Below are 23,239 nucleotides of genomic sequence, written 5' to 3'. Positions count from 1 at the left end.
TCCCTCTCCTCACTTGTTTGAGCAGCATAATCAGATCACTGCGCGTCTACGCTGGAAACTCAGATATGTCACTGTTTTATTCTTTTGCGATGATTGTACTGCCATTTCTGCCTGGATTTGGTAAGTAACTGCTATGTACTGTGCAAAAGTGTATAGTCTAACATGTACAGGTTACAATTTTCACTGTAGTATTGAGTTTTGTAAATTGTATTCTGATGATTGATTGATTATTCTCATCCTCATAAAGTTCTGCTGCAAGCTTTCCACCCAGTTAATAGTTTATCAACCCAATTGCACAGTAGAAAGAAAAACAACTGCCCTTTGTAATATGTTTGTAAACTTGTAGGAGTTCACTGACACTACTGTTGACAGCCACTGCTGTATATCTGTCAGAGTTAGGCTCATGTTCAATGTGTAGTCAGTATACTCTTGAGGGTTAGGGTTGAAGTAGTAGAGTCATTATGCTCTTTATGTTGAATAATCCAAATTAATAAGACCAAAAAAGTTTGTTCCAAGGGATGGCACTGATATGTCATGTAATAATCAGTTAAAGCATTATGACATTTGTTGTAACACTGGCCTGGATGCAATATTTTTAATAAAGAAAACAGATAATTTACCAAAAACAGTGAAGTTTATGAAGTGTAGAAATGAAATAAGTGTAAGCAAGGTGGTGCACTGTTTCACAGCATGTGGGTTGCTCAATTAGATGTACATTCCAGCCCTGCTCAGTGTGTCAGTCTTATCCCACAGTCCAAAGAAGTGTTTCAGGTGAATAGGTCACTTTTGCACTTAATGTATGTGGCTACCCTGTGATAGAATAGCCTCCCCTCTGGTGTGTACCCTGATTATCCTACCAAATCAGTGTTGGATGAATACCAGTAAATAATCATTGTAAGTGGTTTGCAGAAAAGTGTCTGCTAAATGAATAACTGTCAGTGTATTTTGTTGCTCAGCTGTTGGGAGGCATGTGCAATCTAATGGTAAATTCAACCCTGGTAAATGTAAAGAAATTGTTTGTAAGCCAAAGTATGGTATTAAACTTCTGGTAATGTGGAATAGCACAGAACTTACTTTTTTTTTTTTTTTTTTTTTTTTTTTTTTAAATTTATAATTTTACTTTTATTTCCATGTGGGTGTGGTGGCACAGCAGGTTTGGCCTGGGATTGCTTTCTGGTGGGTCTGGGGTTCGAGTCCTGCTTGAGGTGCCTCGTGGTGGACTGGTATTCTATCCTGGGTGTGTCCCTCCCTTTCCAGCCTTGCACCCTCTGTTGTTAGGTTAGGCTTTGGTTTGATGTGACCCCTGCTTGGGACAAGTGGTTTCTCTGTGTGTTATATTGGGTATTTGTGAATTTTATATGATGTTTAGGGTAAAGAAATGATGCCAGAGCTGCAATTGAGTACAAACCCCTTGCTCTATCTCTGGGCATAGGTCTTTGTTATGCCTTGTTATTTAAAATGTCACAAATGTCTCTGCCAGGGAACAAAATGCCCAGGTGAATGCACAGGCTGGTCTGGATCACCAGATGTAGGGAGCTGGTTAGAGAGAATCCATCTGCTGTACCACACTCTTCCCATCTCAAAAGCCCTGCTGTCACCTCCCTATATGTGGAGTTGTTCAGTTTATTCATTTAGCAAATGCTTTTCTCCATAGCAATGTACAACTAAGAGTAATCAAAAGTGAAATTCAGCAATAGAGAGATAAAGATAGAGACATGTCTTTGTGAAAATAGTCACTTAAATAGTGCTGGTGCACATTACAGATTGATCTACAGATAGAACTAATGAAGAGCCCCTCATCCAAGTTACATTCAACTTCCTGACTTATTGAGTAACAAACCAACTCTTTGTCTCAAATAAGTTTGTAAGTATGGGACCAACTGTACTGTATTTTTAACAAGTACATGTTAGGACCCTATGGAACTAGAAGAGAAAGTTTACTTTCATATTTAGAGTGCACACAGACACACAAAAAATCATCAAGCTACATTTTTAGTTTGTCTGCTATTTTGTCACCCATACATAGCAATATTGTACATTTATCATCTGAATGAATGTTGCCACATCTCAACAATAGAGACCAAGAGGGTCACCAATAACACACTCACTCACTCACTCTCTTTCAGAACCGCTTGTCCCATATGGGGTCGCAGGGAACCGGAGCCTAACCCTGTAACACAGGGCGTAAGGCCGGATGGGGAGGGGACACACCCAGGACGGGACGCCAGTCCGTCGCAAGGCACCCCAAGCGGGACTCGAACCCCAGACCCACTGGAGAGCAGGACTGTGGTCCAACCCACTGCACCACCGCACCCCTATTGGTCACCAATAACATCAGCTTCAATTTTTTATTTGTCCAGTTTTTGATATACTGTACCTGCTTAAGACTATGTACCAAACAAATGGGGTAGGAGGTCAGTGACACTATGTGATCTACGCTGAGCCATACTGTTTGATGTTTCTATAAGAACTGCTTGAACTCACTGTTGAAGTGAGTGCTTTAAAAATTAAAATTTCTTGAAAAAAGCCTGTGCTGAAACATCCATCTTGGGGTTACAGGTACACTGATGTGGATAGCTTTCTCTCTAATATTTTAGAGTATAAGTGGACAAAAGCATAAACTCTTGACTCAAGTGTCTGCCTTCATTAGGAAAAAAAACTGACGAGTAACAGAAAAATATAACTACAACTGTCAATCTAATTTGAGAGGAGGAAGAACCTTGAAGAACAGTCTGTCAAGAACTTCAGCCATAAATAGAATACAACAGATGAGGAAGTAATGACTTGGAGAGAGATTGGTAATCTTGTTAATGAACACTTTTTAATGCAAGTGAGACTAAATTTTGGTAGTCTTGATACATAACAGCCCAAATCTTAAATGTACAATCAGTCAACATTAGTTGAACAGGCAATTTTATGACATAAGAAATTTCAGACTATAAATGGTTGAGGAATGCCATATATCAACAAAAACCTCCCTATGCTTTCCCTTCACATCTCCAGATTACACCCGTGCAGGCATCTCCCAGGCACACCCAAGTATGTCCATATAAAACTCTTCATAATTTGTCAATTTTAACTAATCTGTTAATCACTAAGTCAACCAAAAATAAAAAAAAATTTAAAAACACATCAGATACATTTCAGAACTGCTAGTCCCATACGGGGTCACAGGGAACCGGAGCCTACCCGGCAACACAGGGCGTAAGGCCGGAGGGGGAAGGGGACACACCCAGGACGGGACGCCAGTCTGTCGCAAGGCACCCCAAGCAGGACTCGAACCCCAGACCCACCGGAGAGCAGGACTGTGGTTCAACCCACTGCGCCACTGCAACCCCATCACACATCAGCTAATCAACAATAAAACTATGGAAATCAGTCAATTACACAAATAAGAAATCAATACATGAATAAACGTAGCAGCACAGTGGCACAGCAAGTAGTGCTGTTGTCTCACAGTGCCTGAGTGATGCAAGAGAATGTGGGTTTGATCCCTGCTCAGTCTGTGTGCAGTTTGCATATTCACCCTGTGTCTGGGTGGGTTTCCTCCCACAGTCCAAAGACATGCTGTTAAGGTTCCCCCTTAGACTAGTGTGTGAGTGTGTTCTGCTGATGCATGGATAAGTAGCTCCTTGCAAGTAGTGTAGTCACCTTGGTGAATAAGGTGTATGGGCTGATAACAGTTGTTATAAGCTGCTTTGGTTGGAGAAAAGTGTCTGCTAAGGGAGTGAATGTACAAATTGAAAGTTACTTTATTATAATTACGGTAATTTATTAGCATGCTGATAATTTGAATCTTTAAATTATAGCTGTAGTTATTTTATTTCCTTAATTTTTCATTTTCATCAAATATGATGTGTGTGCAACAATGTTGTAGCGTTCCGAGTTGTAGCGTTCAGGGCGCACTATAGTATTAACACCACGTATCAGATTCAGGCACTGTTTGTAGTTAAGTATTTTAAAACCACCAAAAAGAAAGGAGAGTAAAGTAGAACATAATAACTTTCTTCCCGAGCATTATAACCCACAGATTCAGTGCTCTCCCTTGGCTAGTGGCGCTAAGAGGCCGCTTGCACACACGAGTTTCAGTGCTTGGATGTAAGACAACTATTTACAGTACAGTTCCCGCTCGCACTAATTATAAGCATTGCATTATGAAATTAGGATATGTGTCTACACCCACAGCTACGCTCTCTACAAAAATGATAAGATCACATGAAAGTGTGTAAGCGCGTAGGAGTAGAGTTGAGTATTCATTCTGTGTGTTCGCGTGTGCGAGTATTCGGGTAGTACTCGGTACGTCACTTTATTCAGTATTTATTTTTCTTTCTCTTTCTATTTGTTTTTCGTTTGTATTTTTCTCTGCCTACGTTTCTGGGCTTCAGTTTTGCCTTTAATTTAAAAGTAGTTTTGAAATTGCGTCTCATATTGATATTTTAAGCAAGACTAGTAGTATGCGAGCGATGCTGTTTGGTCAGAAAACTGTTCGGAATTACCCTGCCTGCAGCATGATACTGAGTGCTTTTTTTTTTTTTACTGCAGTTTACACACAGGTAGCGTTTACATCATGCGAGTGTTATAATATTTACAGTTACTGTAAGTTTATTTTGGTTTACACGTAATGATGCTTAACTAACTTGGCAACTGTGTCGAACTTCTTTAAACATAACGAGTTAACTGTTAGTATTTATAAACTATTACGTGAAATGTCAGTATTGTTAATGTATGTTTTGTTAAACAGATGGCTATTTCCTCCATATGCAAAATGAATGTCGTTTCACCTCCGGGGACCTGAAAGACGCTGAGATTATCAGCAGGTACATATTTAACAAAGTGGAGTATTTGAGATACAACAGCACTGCGAACAAGTTTATTGGCTACACGGAACACGGAGTGAAAAACGCAGAGAGAGCCAACAAAGAGGGAGAGAACGACCGACAGCACACCAACCTGGGCACGTGCAAGCTCAATGCTGAGAATGAGTTACAGCACATACTTGTGCATTCAGGTGAGTAGTTCCACACCGGATAAAATGAAAAGCACACATTAACTTATTCTGAATGGTCCTCAGTTAAAATTATTTATATGCACTGTGTATCTTTTTTCTTCATTTTCATTTCCAATAGCTTAAAGATTTCTTTTTAATTTTGTCACAGCCTCAGGTGTCAAATTGTCCCATAATTGTTTGAACATGGATATACTGTGTATGTGTATACTATATTTGTGTGATATATAGAAATGGAAATATACATATAATGTAGCAGTAGAGATAGGAAAACCATTAGGAATATGAAATAGGATACAGCAGAGTCTCTTAGTGGGCTCTCTTTATGGGTTTCTTCATTTGGTTGAACTGGGGAGGAGTAGCTAGTGTACTGGTTAGAGCCACCACTTTTCAACTTGAAAGACCCAGGTTTGAATCTGCCCTCATGTCTTTAGTACCTTTGAGCAAAATACACACACACACACACACACACACACACACACACACACACACACACACACACACACACACACACACATTTTCTGAACCACGTGTCCCATACGGGGTCATGGGGAACTGGAGCCTACCCGGCAACACAGGGCGTAAGGCCAGAGGGGGAGGGGACACACCCAGGACGGGACGCCAGTCCGTCGCAAGGCACCCCAAGCGGGACTCGAACCCCAGACCCACCCGAGAGCAGGACCCGGTCCAACCCACTGCGCCACCGCACCCCTCCCTTGAGCAAAATATTTATCCTAAATTGCCCAGTTTTATAAATCGGTAAATTATTATAAGCAGCTGAAGACAGTAAGTTGCTTTGGACAAAGGCAGCAGCTAAATGAATAAATGTAAATTATCTTCTGTTTCAGTTCAACCTTCAGTAAAGGTTTTATCTGTGAAATCTGGCAGTCAGAGACACTCCACCATGTTGGTGTGCAGTGCATATAAGTTCTATCCAGAGGGACTCAAACTGTCTTGGCTGAGAGATGGGAAGGAGGTGAAAACTGATGTGACTTCCACTGAAGAGCTCTATAATGGAAACTGGTACCATCAGATACACTCTTACCTGGAGCTCACACCCAAATCTGGAGAGACTATCGCCTGCAAGGTGGAGCACAGCAGCTTCTCTGAGCCCAAGATCTTCAAATGGGGTAATAAACTATCCTAAACAAAACAGTTATATTGTATGTTGAAGATTTGACCACATAGACAGAAATGTCATGTTTAGTAAAATCAGGTTGTTAAATATGGAGCTTTGGAGTCTTTGGACAAGGTTTTAATTGGGTTTTGTCATATGAATTTATTTTTCCTTTTTTTAACATTTGCTTTCCTGCTTTGAAGACAGCATATAAATTGCAAATTATGGAAAAATCAGTTATCAAAGCTGAAGCAAACCAGAGCACATGTAGGTTCTGTCCTTCTGCCATTACTGTTCCTCTAGTAAAAATGTTAATCATTATGGTTTTCTTAGTAAAAAAAAATAGCATGATGAATTAAAGCATTCATCCATTTATAGAATGATTTTGTAAGAGCTATAACTCAGACAGTTAGTGGCTACAGCTATAAATAATCAAAGACTCAGATTCAGATACAAATCATGTATAAACCTGGAAGGCTGTATTGGAAGATGTCTGCAGTACCTGTCCTCTTGTCACCTTTTGGCACTGTGAAGTGACAGTTCTTTCTGTGTCAACAGGGGTTTTGTAAGAGATTCCAGAGCCTAACTGTTGCATATGTGACAAAATTTTTCTTGTGTGACTGTGAGCTTGTGATATGTATGTTTCCACAATGAGCATGTCCTGTGCCATCCTGAGCTCTGTATTTCTTAGGTTGGTCTCCATATCATCTCAGCTGTTAATGGATAGACAGTTGCTAAAAACTGAGTAATAGTAACACAATCACTCATTTGTACAAAAAGATGACAGTACTCTTAAGTGTATATAATAAACATAATGATTAAGAATGGCTGCACTTTTCCATTTAAAAATCATGGCTGCAGTTCATGTTGAAATCTACCAAGTTGTTTGCTGGCAGTGGTGGATACATATAATAAGGGTTATAGTTTTATGTTTGCGTGGATTTGTTTTACACAAGTCAAAAATTTGCAAACAGCTTTTTTTTCTGCCATAAGTGACATCCTTTAAATTTCAGTAGGAATCACTGTGTCTTTCTACCTTTTCTGTGGTGTTTCTGAGAGATATAGGGCTCTTCCGGGTTTTGTTTTCTCTCTTTTGTCAGTTCCCACAACCATACAAGTTGTGTGAAATTGCTCAGGTATACTGATTACAGGTATGTAATCAGCATGCTAGATTTAATAACATTAAACATTCACTGTTAGACAAAATGAACACCATGTTTTGTTGTCAATTTTTACAGTCATTTGATCATGCTCAGGTCTGTACAACTATGTTTGTTTGAAAAATGCTCTTGCACTACTTCTTTTTATGCTGAGTTTCTGAAGATCACAGTATAATGGGACAGTTCCTTGTGAAATTTAAAACCTGATAATAAAACATTAAAAATACTAAATTCAGTTCAGATACTCCAAACACAATTATAAGTACATATATAGGGTCATAAATACATTATGTTTGTATATACAGTACATTTGTTAACACTGGCATTGACAAAATATTATGTCAGAGCAAGCAAATAGCTGATCCTGGTTAAAAATATAAATATAGCTGCCAGACCAAATGCAATGATCTTTAAAATGTGTTTAGCCTATATGCAACCCACAAAATATGAGCTTTTTGAAGTGTTGTACATCATTTAATTGTCAAGCCCATGTTTAAGATGAGGCTGTTTGGAAGAAATCATCATTTATCTTTGGTTAAAAATAAATCTTTAGGTCAGTTTAATTAGGGACATTACATCAAGTAAATTACTGTTAATTAAAGTAACACAATTACTTTTGATTCAATTTTCAGATCCCTCAATATCTGATGGGGATAGAAACAAAGTGATCATTGGGACTTCTGGACTGGTTTTGGGCCTGATGCTCTCACTTGCTGGAGTGATTTACTATAAGAAGAAATCAACAGGTGAGATTTTGCTGTGGGGTCTTAAATATTGTGTTCGTATTCCTAGTTCTAAAAGGTTTATGGCTATAAATGACAGGAATGAAGCAAAAGTATTGGGATAGTGCAGTAACAGTTGCTGTTTTGTTGCATACTCAAGAAATTTCTATTTTATATCAAAAGATAAATATGAGTCTAAAATATAGAATGCCAGCTTTTATTTCTGGGTATTGTTTTTCATACAGGTTAAATCATGTTGGAACCGTGTCATTTTTTGCATTTAGTCCATCCCCCCCAGTTTCAGCTGAGCATAAATATCTGGATAAATAAACATAAGGCAAATTAAAGTTGAGTAAAGTTAGTACTGACTGCAAACCCCTTACAGGCAATAACTTATTCTGACTTTCTTCAAAGCAAGCACCAAAATATCCTTCAGCATTGCAGTTACTAGTTATCATGCATTTTAATGAAAACTGATGTTATCCTGAGTATACATTTTGTAGTATGTTTTAATTTTTCTGTTAATTATTGGACATATTTCATATTTTTATTGTTTTACAGGGAGAATCCTGGTACCAACAAGTTAATTTAGGTATGTTGTGGTTGTTTTAAGCTGTTGGAGGTCTGTTTTTTTTTTAAACTGATGCAACAATTATCCTACATACTAAACTTATCTTTTATTTGTACTACAATATGTTGAATTCACAACCAGGAAATACACATAATTACACTATGTAATATCTGAAGGTTTCACTCCAAAAGTAACCCTTGTGCGATTTCATTCCATAGTTAACTCTCAACTGTCATATGGAGAGCAACTCAGTGCAACTCAATTCGGGGAAAAAACTTGTCTTTCCTTATAATTATTGTTTCTTAATGGAATTTTTAAAACTTTAAGCATGTATGGACATAAACTTTATAATGTGTAAAAATTGCTCCAAAGCAATGTTCTTATATTTTCATGTGATTTAAATTGTAACTCAAGAGGGATTGTTTTGGTCAGTGTATAGGATTACTCTGCTTTAATCATGTTCCTCTTTTTTAAGAGAAACATTAAGCAACATTACTTTTAATACTGACAACTCAGATGCCCACATGATTGATTTGAAGTCTGTCTACATACTATTATTTTAATTTCACTATGCTTGTGATTATGGTATTGTGAAACCTATTGCTTGTATTTTGTCATTCTTTTAAAGTAGCCATTTAAAATTTCAGGTCAATATTTTATGTAAAGTAACATGGAATTATACTTACTGTACTGATTAACTGGATTAATGTAGTTACAGCCTTTACAAATAAATGCACAAAGACTTGTTTGTCATAGTAAGTTTAACAAATATTTTAGAACATTTTATTACACACACACACATTTTCTGAACCACTTGTCCCATACGGGGTCGCGAGGAACCGGAGCCTACCCGGCAACACAGGGCGTAAGGCCGGAGGGGGAGGGGACACACCCAGGACGGGACGCCAGTCCACCGCAAGGCACCCCAAGCAGGACTTGAACCCCAGACCCACTGGAGAGCAGGACCCGGTCCAACCCACTGCCCCACCGTGCCCCCCTCATTTTATTATTAATTTGTCACATATTTAAACTGTGTCCAGTGATATTAGCCACAATCAATGACCTAATGTAATCAGGTTTAAAGTAAGATAGGGCTCAGGGTGGTCTGTAGGCAAAGCATCATGAATGTTTGTGATATTCCTGCAATATTCCCATTTCACCATCAGATTGAAGAATTAATGGAAATTGTTTAGTGAATCAGGACAGAACATGTGACCAGACATTTATATTGTCTGTTGCTCCAAAAGAGAATGTAAAAGCTACTGAAACTATGAAGATAATAGATGAAAGTGATATATTTTCATACATAAAACACTTTGTATTGTAAAGTGTGAGTAGCACTAGAATGTTCAGTAAAGTTAATAAATAAAGTCCTGATGTTTTCACAATACAATTAATATATTAGGGATAATGACATACTTGTAGATGATCTGCTTTTTGAGTATGACTGTAGTGGGATTTTTAACAAAAAAAAAATACTAAAATGTAGAATTTTACATTGGTAGGATGTGATATTTGTAAAATTCATCAGTGTTCCTTGAATTTGTACCAGTAATTTTATGATTGAGAAGCAACATTAGAGGACACTAATGATCTTGGCGAAAATCACTTTTTTTCTAGTTTCTGTTCTTCAGCCTACTTAAGCATTGACTGGATCGCTGGAATCTGTCCCCATTTTGACATTCTGTTTAATTGACAGGCTTCTGTGTTTTAATAAATGTTTAAACACAGCTTGTGCCTTGTTTTGAGTATTCTGTTCATTGTGAAATTAATATATATATATATATATATATATATATATATATATATATAAAATATAAAAAAGTATAAAAAGTGAAATTGGATAAATATTTTAGAAGGTAATTTTGTTAAGGTTTAAACTTTTTTCTATTGGTCTTTGTTCCTCCTACTACTCTGGTAATAAAAGGGAATGAATACGTAGAGTATTGGTATATTGAGAAGATAATGAATAATGAGGAGGCTGGAAGCTTATTCGGTGTCAAAAGTCTAACAGCAAAACACACAAGGTTTAACACTACCAGTTTTACTGATTAGTACATGCAAATGTTTAGTAAAGTGCATTACTGTTTTTTCACATATCACAAAAAAAAGTCCTTACAGGTAAATTAGTGATTCTGAATTGCTTGAAGTGCGATATAGTCTCTTCACAGAGTCCCAATATTATAGATGAATGGAAGTGCCATTGAGCTTTGCTCAACTCATAGTGCCTGCTCGTATGGTTTCCGAGAAGTCCACTTGACTAGACTTGTTCTTGTGGTCGGGCGAATGATTGGTCGCTTGGCAAACTGAACAGAGGCGAGGATCTGAAGTCATGGTTGGGGGACAACACGGGCAGTTGTTAGAGAGGTGGAGCAGGAATTGGGATAAGCAAAGTAGGTTTGAGAGCACAGACAGGACAGTTGTCTCAGATGAGATTCCACAACTGGGAAGTGGTTGAGTGGTGTCTTTTATAGCCATGTGCGCTGATTAAAGCCAGGTGAGGTGCTTAATTGGAGCCAGGTACTGCAGACTGAGGTGCAGGCGTGATCATGACAACCTTAAAGAAACTTGATATGTTTTGAAGTCTTACATTACATAGCATCTCTGTATCTCTCTGGCCTACTGTCAGTCTGTTACCACCATGAAACCTTTATTTATCTGACTACAGCATCTTAAATGTCCTTTTGCTGATAAAGGCCTCCAGCTGAAACATTGTCCGTCCAGACAACATCAGACCTGAAATGATTGTATAAATATTGTCTATAAACATCTTAACTTTTCACAGTAATTAAACATGAGAGGTAAGCCAAATAAAAAGTAATTAAAGCCATTAAAACAAAGTGGATTTATATTCAAAATATATGTTGTTCATATGAATCGGTCACTCAGAATTGCACTTAATACGTGGATGTGTGTGTAGGTATGCATACTTTACAGGTATTTCTCCCTTTGTTTTCTGGGAGTTGTCCTGGATCATCTTTTCCTCACTCCTCTTAGTTCCTTTCATTACCCCCCCACCTAAACCCCCTCCCAGTGATCCCAGGCAGTGCCAGCAGACCAATTATTAAGGTGAATATGAAATCCATGGCAACAAAGTTGTCACACGGGAACACAAAACAACAAAAAGACCTCAGGGAAGACTCGAATCAAAAGACAGAGATGAAGTGAAAAGGTGTCTGGGGAAATTGACAATGACAAAAACTAAAATATACTGCAGTCTGAAACCAGGTACTGAATATTCTGTCTCTAAAATGCAGTTAGGTTTCAATTCAGACACTCCAAAATGATACAGCAATACAGTCAGATTTTCAGGAAGCAGCTACTGAAAAATCTGTCACAAAAATGGACTCCAGGAGGAAATGAAGAGCAGACAAATCTCACACTAAAGAAAATGAATGGGCTGGATCTGTGACAAAAGTACATACGAGTATTAAACCTGCTGCACAATTTAGTCTGGAAAGCAAGTAGGCATCAAAAAACAGGACCCTTTCAAAATCATATATGTAAACCCATTATCTTATTTATAAAAGCACTTGCTTGCCTATTTATGCAGGTAACTGTAACTTTTACTATTGCAGTTCAAGGTAAGTGCCTTGTTCAAGGTTTCTAAAAAGGAGGTGGAATTTGAATATAGGTCCTTGAAGGCCAAAGCAACAGCTTTAACTACTACCTGTTGTGCCAGACCAAAAGCAGTGGCAAAGGACATTCATTGTTTCCATAACAAAATCAAAACAAATGATCAAAACAATGATCGTTGGGAGTGAGATTAAGCTTTCTCTTAATTTTCCAAGTTAGCTCTCAGTGTAAGAACTTCACTGTATGCTGCATTGGAGTTGTGTGCCATCAAACAAACCATTAGATGAGCACCACGCTGTGTTCAGCTGATTTTCATCAGGAAGTCTCCATGTATTATACAAGTACTGTATACAGACCAATAGGAAATTAAGGAAACTAAAGATTACACAGTTGCCAGGTAGAAGGAAACCCAAACATAACAAAAGTGAGCGAGTGAGAATAATATGGATAGATAGATAGATAGATAGATAGATAGATAGATGTTCTGTATTAGATATAGGGGTCAAGAGCTCATGTACATGAAGCAGTAAGGCCAGCAGAGAGAGACAGTTACAGCAGTGTGACAAGACAGCACCAGGGCCTGGACTCTCAGTTGGACAACAGTGGTATATATTTTTCTCACTTTTTGTTTTATATATTCATTCAGCACTTTATAAATACATATAAATACAGAGACAATTAATACAAAACAACACAACTTTCACTATGTTTCACAAGGCAGTCTATAATCAAATCTTGTATTTCTTTATATTTCCTACTTACACCTTGACAAAATTAAAATCCCAGATAAGTTTTTCTTTTCTATAGTCACAAGCTCGGCACATAAATGTCACAAGATTGTTATTAAAGTGCTTACATGGATGTACAACCTTTTATACAAAAGTCATTTGTTTTTGCAGAAATGTATTCTGTGAACTTCAGACCCACAGAAAAACCGGTCTGGGGGAACCTGTACAGAAAGTCCCCAGTTTACCAGAAGTAAGAAAACAGCCAGTAAGAAAACAAGGAATCAGAGCTGTCATCTGTTGCCATGGAACTTCATTTTCTGTCTTACAGTAATATCTAGGAAGTCCAGGGAAAGTTCTCGTTGGCTCTTTTATACCATCTCCAGGGTTTTATCTCCAGAAAGAACAAATACTTTTTCACTACATTTCACCATTAATTGTAAAGTATTAAGAAGGCACAACACAAGTGTCTCTCATGTGGGATGTTTAGGATACGAAGGTCCACTGTGTACAGCTACAGACTTGTAACATATTTCTCAGTTCATAACTATAATAGTCCAAATAATAATATAGGACACATAAAAGGTAAACAAAAATTAGTCCCATCTTTATTTAATAAACTAACATTTTCCATAGTAAAAGTTAAATGCCCAAAAGTTCAGAAAATCAAGTAAAGCTCTATACTGTCTCCTACAGAAAGGCTGAAGAGACCCAAGACACATGCAGAATAAAAGAAAACTAAACATAATGCATCTCGGGGGTGAGGTGGCTCAGTGGGTTGGACCACAGTCCTGCTTTCCGGTGGGTCTGGGGTTCAAGTCCCACTTGGGGTGCCTTGCGACGGACTGGCGTCCCGTCCTGGGTGTGTCCCCTCCCCCTCTGGCCTTCCGCCCTGTGTTGCCGGGTAGGCTCCGGTTCCCCATGACCCCGTATGGGACAAGTGGTTCAGAAAATGTATGTATGTATGTATGTAAACATAATGCAGTTTGATAATGTATTGGGCAGAGCAAAGGAAAACAAAAGAACTTGTAGGCCAAAAAGATATTTGCTCATCATTTCAATAGTGAAAAAGAAAGGTGAGCTAAATAAAAAAAACTGAAAATAATCACATTTTGCATGAATTTGTACTATTTAAATGAACATAAATGCCATTTCAGTGCAATGAAAACTATCAGTACTGATGAAATGACAAATACTCTTTTCTTCCAACAATGAAAACACAACAAACCTTCTCATGCGATACACTTTCTTTTTCACATCAGTGTATGGGCCTGAGGGGGTGCAGTGGTACAGTGGGTTGGACCGGGTCTTGCTCTCCAGGGGGTCTGGGGTTCGAGTCCTGCTTGGAGTACCTTGCGATGGACTGGCGTCCCGTCCTGGGTGTGTCCCCTCCCCCTCTGGCCTTACGCCCTGTGTTGTCAGGTTAGGCTTTGGTTCCCCGTGACCCCGTATGAGACAAGCAGTTCAGAAAGTGTGTGTGTGTGGGGGCCTGTTGAAATAGCTAAATGGCTGATATTATAGCAACTTAGTTTGCTCTTGGTGGATGAGACAAAGGTAGAAATATTTGGCAAAACCAAAAACTGCCTTTGACCAAAACAACCTCATCCCCACTGTAAAGCATGGTTGTGGAACCATTATGGCTTGAGGCAGCTTCTCTGCCTCAGGGCCTGGCCAGCTTGCTGTAAAAGCTAAAACTGAACTGAAAGTGACACTGAGAACAAACTAGTGACCTAAACAACTAAAATCCCCACAAAATGGCTAAAAAAGAAGAAATGGAAGGTTATGGAATGGCCAAGTTGTAGACAATTGCAAGACACCTACAAGACATGATTCCTAACAAAGGGTGCAGCACCAGCTATTGAAGCCAGTGGGTGTACTTATTTTTCCACAGCAGACTATTAGATTTCTGACTTTTCTGTTGTACAACTGTACTCAGTCACATGTCTATATCCAAATCTCTCCTTCAGTTGATGTCATGCACTCTTTGTATTGCCAGCAATAAATGATGCTTTGGAGAAAAGTATCTGCTAAATTAATAAATGTAAATGCAAGTGTAAATAAATAACTGAAAGAATAATTTATAGTCAGATACTTTTGATTGTTGGCATCAGCATGGACAATAGAGATGAAGGTTTCATTCACTCATTCCTTCACTCGGCTTTGTTAACCACTTATCCTGGTTAGGGTCACTCTGGAGTCTGTCCTGGAATGACTTAGGGCTGAGGGGAGCACACCTTGAACAGGACACCGGTCCATCACGGGGTAGCTACACATGCACACATTCACATGCCAGGGGCAGCACAGAGTGTCTCATTCACCTTAACTGTAAGTCTTTGGACTATGGGCGGAAACTGGAGCACCTTAGGGAACCCGCATAGACACAGAAACTCCACTCGGTTGTATCAGTGCAACTTGTTGCATCACCTTGCCACCTAACTTCAAATGAACCACAATTTTTGGAGCTTCTTGGAGGGTATTTTGCAGTCACGGCTAGGAGTCGATGATTTAGAACTGTAACGTTCCTAACTGGAACTGCCAAATATGAGCACTATGTTAACAGGCACACTGTTAAGAACTTCAAACTTCATTGGTGCCCGAACGTGTTGCTGGTTTACAAGGAGTCTAATCTTAGAGCCTAAGATCTGTCCGACAGTGACCCAGACATCACTCTGTGGAGGAGTTGGAGAACTGGCATCACTGGGTGTGATGTGAATGCACGCACCACCACTACCTGCCACTCACTGCAGCAGTTAGCTGTAATAAAGCAGCAATACAATAACTATTTTTCTAGGGAGTTCTGCTGCTGTCTGGCTTTGATGTTCTAAATTAACAAAGCTGGTTTAATCTATTAATAGGCAGTATAGGTATAATCTTCACTACCTCAGGTAATGCGTTCCTGAAAAACCCTTCATAAATCAAAGACCTAATCACCTCAATAGTTTCAATAAGAGGTGTTCCTCAGCCATGTTTTCCCCAAGCTGTAGGTTGAATCAGCTAGGTAGCAAAGGGTAAACTGCTTGGATCAAGAACTTTCCATGATGGAGCTCTGCTCTTCATAGTTCTATACGAGACCTTCCTTTCAAGTACTTGCTCCACCTAGACCACACGCTGAAGTGTGGTTGCATCCTTAATTAAGGAAATAAGGAATTCTGTACACCTGTGGATGTACTTCATACCAACTTGCACAGAGAGCAGCAGTTCTAGGTTTATTCCTCTAACTCCTAGCTTCCACCGCCTCCACCAGCACACTGTGCTGTAGCCAGGACTCTACTTGCCCCACTGTGGACAACACACTGAACTTCTTCCTTTCCTCACCTCAATGTCTGCTCCAGCAGTCCTAGGATCTCTTGAGCCCCTGTATAGCAGAACTTCCCTTGCCAGCGCTACCCTAAACTCCTCTAGGCTCCTAAAGGTTAACTTTAACTTGTCACTTTGCCTGTCCGATGTAATGCTGCCATTCTCCTAAAACAGAGTGATGGCAGAAGACAGGAAGAAGCCACAAAATTACATTCCAAACATGATGGTAAGCAAGAGGATAAAGCACATGTTAAACCTGGTGTAAAAATGAATGTAGATGTTAAAAAAAAAAAAACCGAATAAACCCATCCAGAACCGGATGAAGTCATTTATCAAAATGAAGTCAAAGTTCATACTATGCTAAATGAAATACATACAGCCTCGAAACAAAAATGACAGCACAGCGGACATTCAGTACAACTGAGCCAAAGGAAACTACAGACCAGATTACTTTAAATAGAAGAAACCAAAAGTTTAAAAACTAAAAGCCAAAAGTATTGGAAAGCAAACTACATCAGTATCTCTGAATCACAGAGAAACATCTCTATCAGTCATAGTATCTATATCAGAGGATATCACTATCATCACACACTAATAGTTACTGTGCCTATTGTCCTGTTTTAGTAATTACTGTACTGTCCTGCGCCGTTTGCACAGGTTTTGCACACATGCACTTTATGTAGTCCTGTGTAAGTAGCTCTGTCTTGTTTTAAGTAGCATCATGCTCTTGGAGGATTGTTGTTTTGTTCCACTGTACACTGTATGAGCTATATATGGTTGAAATGACAATAAAGCCTTTCTTGACTTCTTGACTTGACTGAGTACAGGCCAGGATCTGGTGTTAGAAGAACTGATGTTATTCATTCACATGGAACTGTTGTCCAACTCAGAGATCCACAGAGATACATCACTGCCATTAAAAACAGTCAAGGATTTGGTGTTAGTAACGCTAAACTTACACATGTAAATGGAACTATTCAAAAACTTTTAAAACCTCAGAGAAACATCATTGTGATAATGAATAGATGAAACAATGAATATTAGCAAAAGAAATTCTTCCATCGCCAAGATCAGGAACAACTAGATCACCAAAAATCCCCTGGAACCTTTTGAAACCCTGTAGTTAGTAAGAAATGCCCATCTAAGAAGAGAGAGATGGGGTAGAGAAAGTGAAAAAAGCAGAAAGGCTACTTGACTTCTACAGTCATTAGTGGGGTTAAGTAGCTTTGCTTAAATGTAAACACTTCACTACATAGTGGATTGGAGTTATAGGATGTGAAATCAGATACTGTATAAGCTTTACAGTAACTTCAGTGTTTCAGCTGATTTGGATCAGGAAAACTTCATCTTTCTTCGCTGCTATTCTGACCAATGAGAAATTGGGGAAGTTGATGATAACACTGTTGCCAAGTAGAAGGTTTCACAGTATTTAGGTGGAATATAATTTCATATATTACATGCTACTGAGAAGTTTACAAACTGTAACTACAGTATTCACACCCTGAGATGTGCTGCCACAGCACGAAACATTTCAAATCTTGTATTGTATTTTATTGTCTTCTTCTAAACATATTTTACTTTATCTTTTGTAAGAGGTTTTATTAATACATTTTGCAAACCACACTTAGCCCATTGCAGTAGACTCACACTCACACTCATATTCACTCACTGACTGTCAGTAACTGCTGATACAGATTATGACAGTGGTGGTCCATGGGATGTGAGATCTAGGAGCGTACACCTTGGATGTGAAGACAGAGAATCACAGGCCATTTAAGCACAGCAAATACAAACGGACATACCATATATATACAGTATATAGATATCTACAATTGTTAGCTGATTATTTGGCAACTGTTTTTTTATTTAAGAAAATTAAGAATAAACTTTCTGAAGTTTTTTGACTCTAGAGTGGAAGGATTAGATATTTTTCCTCAAAAACATTTTTGTTGTTTCTCAAACTAAATGAAAATAAGTTATTTTAAGTTTTATACTTGTATTACCATAAACATGTACAATTTTTCCAGTATATACTCAGGACACATGTGATTATGCAAGGCAAAGAAAAACAAGCAATAAAAGTGATCACATTGAAGTACTTCCCCATTTCAAAAAGAAGACTTGAAAATGTCCACTGAGTTCATTAAAAGTCTCTAGTGCCACCTACAGAACAGCTGGTGGTGCCCAAAGAGAGCTTTGCGAATCACTGCCACCAATGGTGAAGTTTTTGAAGATATTTATTTTTTACATTTAATTTAAGAGGTTTGACATGAATGAATCAAAGCACAGTAATCCATTAAGAAAAAAACTGAAATGGGGAGGCCAAGTATTTAAGACAGACATGAGCTGAAGGTCGATGAGGTCTTTAACCTGGTCTCATTTGGCACTTTAAGGTATGAAGCCAAAGACAAGTTTGTGTGTCTCCAGGGCCACAGACCAGCAGATATAGAGCAGTGTTCTGTTCATGTCATGATCCCTGGGAGCAGAGACTGTCCCTCCTCCACCAAGGGACTGTTCACACTTTGTCACCGTTCAGTCTGAACACTCCTTATACGTAAGGATCGTCTGCTTTGCTTTTGGACATTCTTAGTGTGCACCTGTTCACATTCCTGGCCTGTTTTTGTCTTGAAAGTCAAGTCAGTATCAGTGTGTTTTCTTAAACCCAAGTCCGCTATTAGTCCTGTTCCAGCATGACGTCTTTACTGGCTGTAGTCACAGTACAGTAGTTACAGTAGTGAGGGCAAGTCAGCACCGGGGCCTCGACTCCTGGCTGGATACAATGATACTGAGGAAGGGTCTGATTTTGTTCGTTTAAAAACACAGATTTGCAGTATATTTCTTTGTATTTTCTACTGACTGAATCTATAGTCCATACATCACAGCAAGTTTTAAAGTGCTTTAAATATTAAACATTTTATATGCAGTCATTCTAACTAATCTAAAAAACTCAACTGTTATAAAAGATTAAACTCTACATGACGTCGTTGTGCCTTTAACTTAAGATTTTTCCTTAAAAACAGAAAGGAATTCAAAAGGTAATGCTAATAAATTTAAATTTGTCGGTTTTTAACAGACTTATATCAGCACAGGTCAGTTCTACCATTAGTCATTCGTATCGGGAAAAAATTATTCTATTAACTTCCAACCTCCTGGAAACAAATCTGACCGAACTAAAAAGTTCCCAATATCACAGCAATAATGATGACACATTTTAGCCAATAAAAAAAAAAACAAATTAAACACGTCATTTGTCGTCAGGTGATTTGATTTTCTTTTTCGCACACACATTTTCTGAACCGCTTGTCCCATTCAATGTCTAAAAAAAGTTTCAGGCAAGTTCTAGTTTGCTCTTTGGCTCCATCTACAGTTCTTTTTTTTTTTTTTTTTTTTTTTTTTTTCCAGAAAGAACAAAATACTTTTCCAGTGGCCTTCACTATGAATGAATGACACTTTTTTCATCACAGAGGGAAATTGGTTTAGGCTGCAGCAGAATAAAATGAACGACATACATATATATACACATACGACATATATAATATAAACATACATACACACATAAGTAACCAAACAAAAATAAATAGAAGAATATTTTACCAAGTGAAATAAGTACAAAATTACGTGAATTAATATGCAAACATGTTTAAATGTAAGCGAAAAATACCATTATTAATTGTATTAATTGTAAAGCATTAAACAGGCACAACAACAAAAGCTGAACAGAATCATAAGATGTTTAGGATACAAGCCAAAGGTTCACTACATAAAACTACAAACGGTCATGTCCCAGTATACACACACACATTTTCGGAACCACTTGTCCCATACGGGGTCACGGGAACCGGAGCCTACCCGGTAACACAGGGCATAGGGCTGGAGGGAGAGGGGACACACCCAGGACGGGACGCCAGTCCGTCGCAAGACACCCCAAGCGGGACTCGAACCCCCAGACTCACTGGAAAGCAGGACCTGGTCCAACCCACTGCACCACCGCGCCCCCCCCGTCCCCGTATAATACAATTATAATCATTCCCCTTTTTTTTCCAGTTATATCATAGGACATGCGGAATCTAATTAAAATAGCTTTTTGTTTTAAAACTTAAGAAGGAAAACAGAGTTGAAAATGTATTAAAGCTCTCTACTGCCATCTAGAGGCCCAAGCAATAGCTCACAGATGCATGAACAATTCACCAATAACATTTATTTGTCCATATTTTCTGAAGTACATTGTTTCTCAAATTAGGTATTTTTAAAAAATATTTATTACACTCATTTTATAACGCACGTGGATGCATCAATGGCATAACCTGAGATCACTGCGTGTTTTAGGTTTTTCGACATCAGATACCCACACCAAGGTATCCCAACCAGGACTGATGGGAGACCCTTCTCTGAATCCCAGCCTGCATCCAGGTAGCACCACGTTGAACCAGTGGTTCACCTCTCCTGATCCACAGGTTTCAGAATGCAGCTCCAGGGCTGTAACCACTATGCCACCTGCTGCCCATTTTTTTTCACTTTTCTATACAACATCCACAAATCCAAACCAGCATCCTGTGTAAAGACACATATTAATATAAATTTTGTGTTAATACAGTTTTGCATATCTGATAGGAATTTTATTTTTAAGAGGGATTTATCTTTTACACCTCATATTAATTGTCTCAAAGGATTTATTTCTTTTCATTTAAAAAATATTTTTAAATTGAGGAATTTTACCTCTACACAACTGGGAGAAGAAGATTGATCTTAGCTTTAATTGTTTGTAAGTCCAACCATTATGTCACTACAGCCAGTTCGTACAGTCAGTTATTAAGTTGTCAAATTTTCCAACAATATTAAGTCTGGAAAAGTTTCCTTCCTCTTATACCCTTCAGGGTTAGGGTGCGCTTCTCCAGCTCACTAACTTTAGCTAGCAGTTCTAAAGCTCACTAAACATTTCTTGGCAAGCAAACCTGATTGTGTGATCAGAACAAAGTCATACAGGCAGCAAGGCATCGCAGCAAATGTTCTGCAGAGGCTCCAACACACAGTGTGGCAGTGACACACACAATAGATTATGTGGATGCATGCAAGATGCCGAGTCACACCTGACCCACAACGACCACTCGCGTGATTTTCAAGGCAAGTCAAGGGAGGAACACAGGTGGGTAATAAATGATATAATGAAACAAATGTGCTATTTCCAATAGTCTGAAAGAGTGGTGATGGATTAATACAGCAACGAAGCACTAATGTATTCGCTTCCACTGCTGTGTTTTATGTACTTTTTTGCCATTTATTATAATTTAATGTTGATTGTTTGAGGCATCAATTCCAGAATAAACGTACATCTTCAAAATTCAAAAACACAATGCAGTTAATTAGGGAGAACATGAAATATCATCTTTATACTGTTTTGTTTGAATATAAGTCAAAGTAAATATCAAAAATCACTCCTTATTTTTGTTAGCATTTTTCATACTGTCCCAACTTTTTTGGAATTGGGACTGTATCTGGTAATGATACCCAAAGTAAACCACACACACACACACACATTTTCAGAACCGCTTGTCCCATACGGGGTCGCAGGGAACCGGAGCCTACCCGGCAACACAGGGCGTAAGGCCAGAGGGGGAGGGGACACACCCGGGACGGGACGCCAGTCCATCGCAAGGCACCCCAAGCGGGACTCGAACCCCAGACCCCCCGGAGAGGAGGACCGCGGTCCAACCCACTGCGCCACCGCACCCCCCCAAAGTAAACCATTGTCTACTATATAACTATGAAACCAACAAGACTGCTGGGGAAAGGTGTTTTGGGCAGCATGGTGGCACAGCAAGTAGCACTGCTGTCTCACAGTGCCTGGGTGGTGTGAAAGAACATGGGTTTGATCCCCTCTCAGTTTGTGTGGGTTTCCTCCAGGTGCTCTGGTTTCCTCCCACAGTGCAAAGACATGCTGCTCAGGTTCCCCTGTAGTGTGTGAGTGACTGAGAGAGTGTGTTCCACTGATGTATGGATGAGTGACCCAGTGTAAGTAGTGTATCTAACAGTGTAAGTCACCCTGGTGAATAAGGTGTGTGGGCTAGTAACAGTACATAGAATTCACTGGAAGTCGCTTTGGAGAAAAGCATCTGCTAAGTGAATAAATGTAAATGAATCCTTCTTTCTGGAATATTTGCTTTGGATAAATCCAATGAACTGTGTATACCTGCTCATGCATGTTAGTTTGTCCCACAGCATGGTTTTTTTTGGATGACAGCAGCTTTGTATTTTGAAAATATACATCTTTCGTCTGCTACTTTGATTAATGGCTCGAACTCTTTACTTTCAGTATTTATCTGACCAAATGTCTGAATGTACTGGACCTTTTCAAAACATGGTAAGAAAACATATCGATAACTGACGTCATTAACAAAAGTATTTCGAAAACAAATATTACAATAGGGAGAAACATTGTAACTTTTGGCACTGTTGGCACAAGCTTCTTCGAATTCTGTGAAGTCACATGACTGAGGAGAAGGTAAATGTGAGGACACCTAGACTGACCAATGAGTGGGACAGAAAGCTCTGCTACTCTATTGAGCAAGAGTTGAGTTATTTGCTGAAAACACAACTGATTCATAATTCTCACTCACGTTTGTGGAGATGTTTCATTACCACTCATTACTGACCTTTTTACAAAAACCTTGTCAGTCAGACAACTGTCAAAAAACCCCATTTTTCACATTATTGCAGGCTTTATTTATCTTCAAATAATCTTCCCTGTGCTTGTGTAAATGTACTAATTTTATATCCTGTGCCAGACCATTTTCATGACCACTAGGCAAGAATCACAACTCATTATGTCACCAGAAACCTCTGAAGAGCTGAAGGTATTATCAATAAATCAACACAGTGAGAAGACATGATAGAACAGGGGTTAACGGGGGTTAAATATTAAGGTGGGAGAGGGGGTGGGGGTGGGTACTGTATATAAAGACAGAGTCAGTGCCGAAACTCATTAATGCTGCTCTACCAGGACTGACAGAGACTTCTGATCACAGCCATGGAGTCTCCATTGTTTCTGTTGTTGTTCTTCAGCTTCTCT

At 38.8% G+C, this 23,239-nt stretch overlaps 1 protein-coding gene across 3 annotated transcripts; it reads left to right on the top strand.

Annotated features, from left to right (window-relative positions):
• Window positions 1–21,722, top strand: LOC108934043 (H-2 class II histocompatibility antigen, I-E beta chain-like). Of its 3 annotated transcripts, none has more exons than XM_018751529.1 (6): window positions 1–120; window positions 4,742–5,008; window positions 5,854–6,135; window positions 7,915–8,028; window positions 8,566–8,596; window positions 8,794–9,086. In XM_018751529.1, exons 1-5 carry the CDS (start codon window positions 66–68, stop codon window positions 8,589–8,591), a joined length of 744 nt encoding a protein of 247 aa, XP_018607045.1. In that variant the 5' UTR covers window positions 1–65; the 3' UTR covers window positions 8,592–8,596; window positions 8,794–9,086. The 3 variants fall into 3 exon arrangements, with proteins under 3 accessions (XP_018607045.1, XP_029101749.1, XP_018607046.1); XM_018751530.1 differs by lacking the exon at window positions 1–120 and adding an exon at window positions 2,258–2,414; XM_029245916.1 differs by lacking the exons at window positions 7,915–8,028; window positions 8,566–8,596; window positions 8,794–9,086 and adding an exon at window positions 21,701–21,722 and having other exon boundaries at window positions 5,854–6,189.
• Window positions 21,723–23,239: the final 1,517 nt, after the last annotated feature.

The sequence above is a fragment of the Scleropages formosus genome, chromosome 18 (genome assembly GCF_900964775.1).
Source record: "Scleropages formosus chromosome 18, fSclFor1.1, whole genome shotgun sequence".
Classification (NCBI taxonomy): Eukaryota; Metazoa; Chordata; class Actinopteri; order Osteoglossiformes; family Osteoglossidae; genus Scleropages; species Scleropages formosus.
The sequence above is the reverse complement of the archived record's forward strand: the minus strand, read 5'-3'. Positions and strand labels throughout refer to the sequence as shown.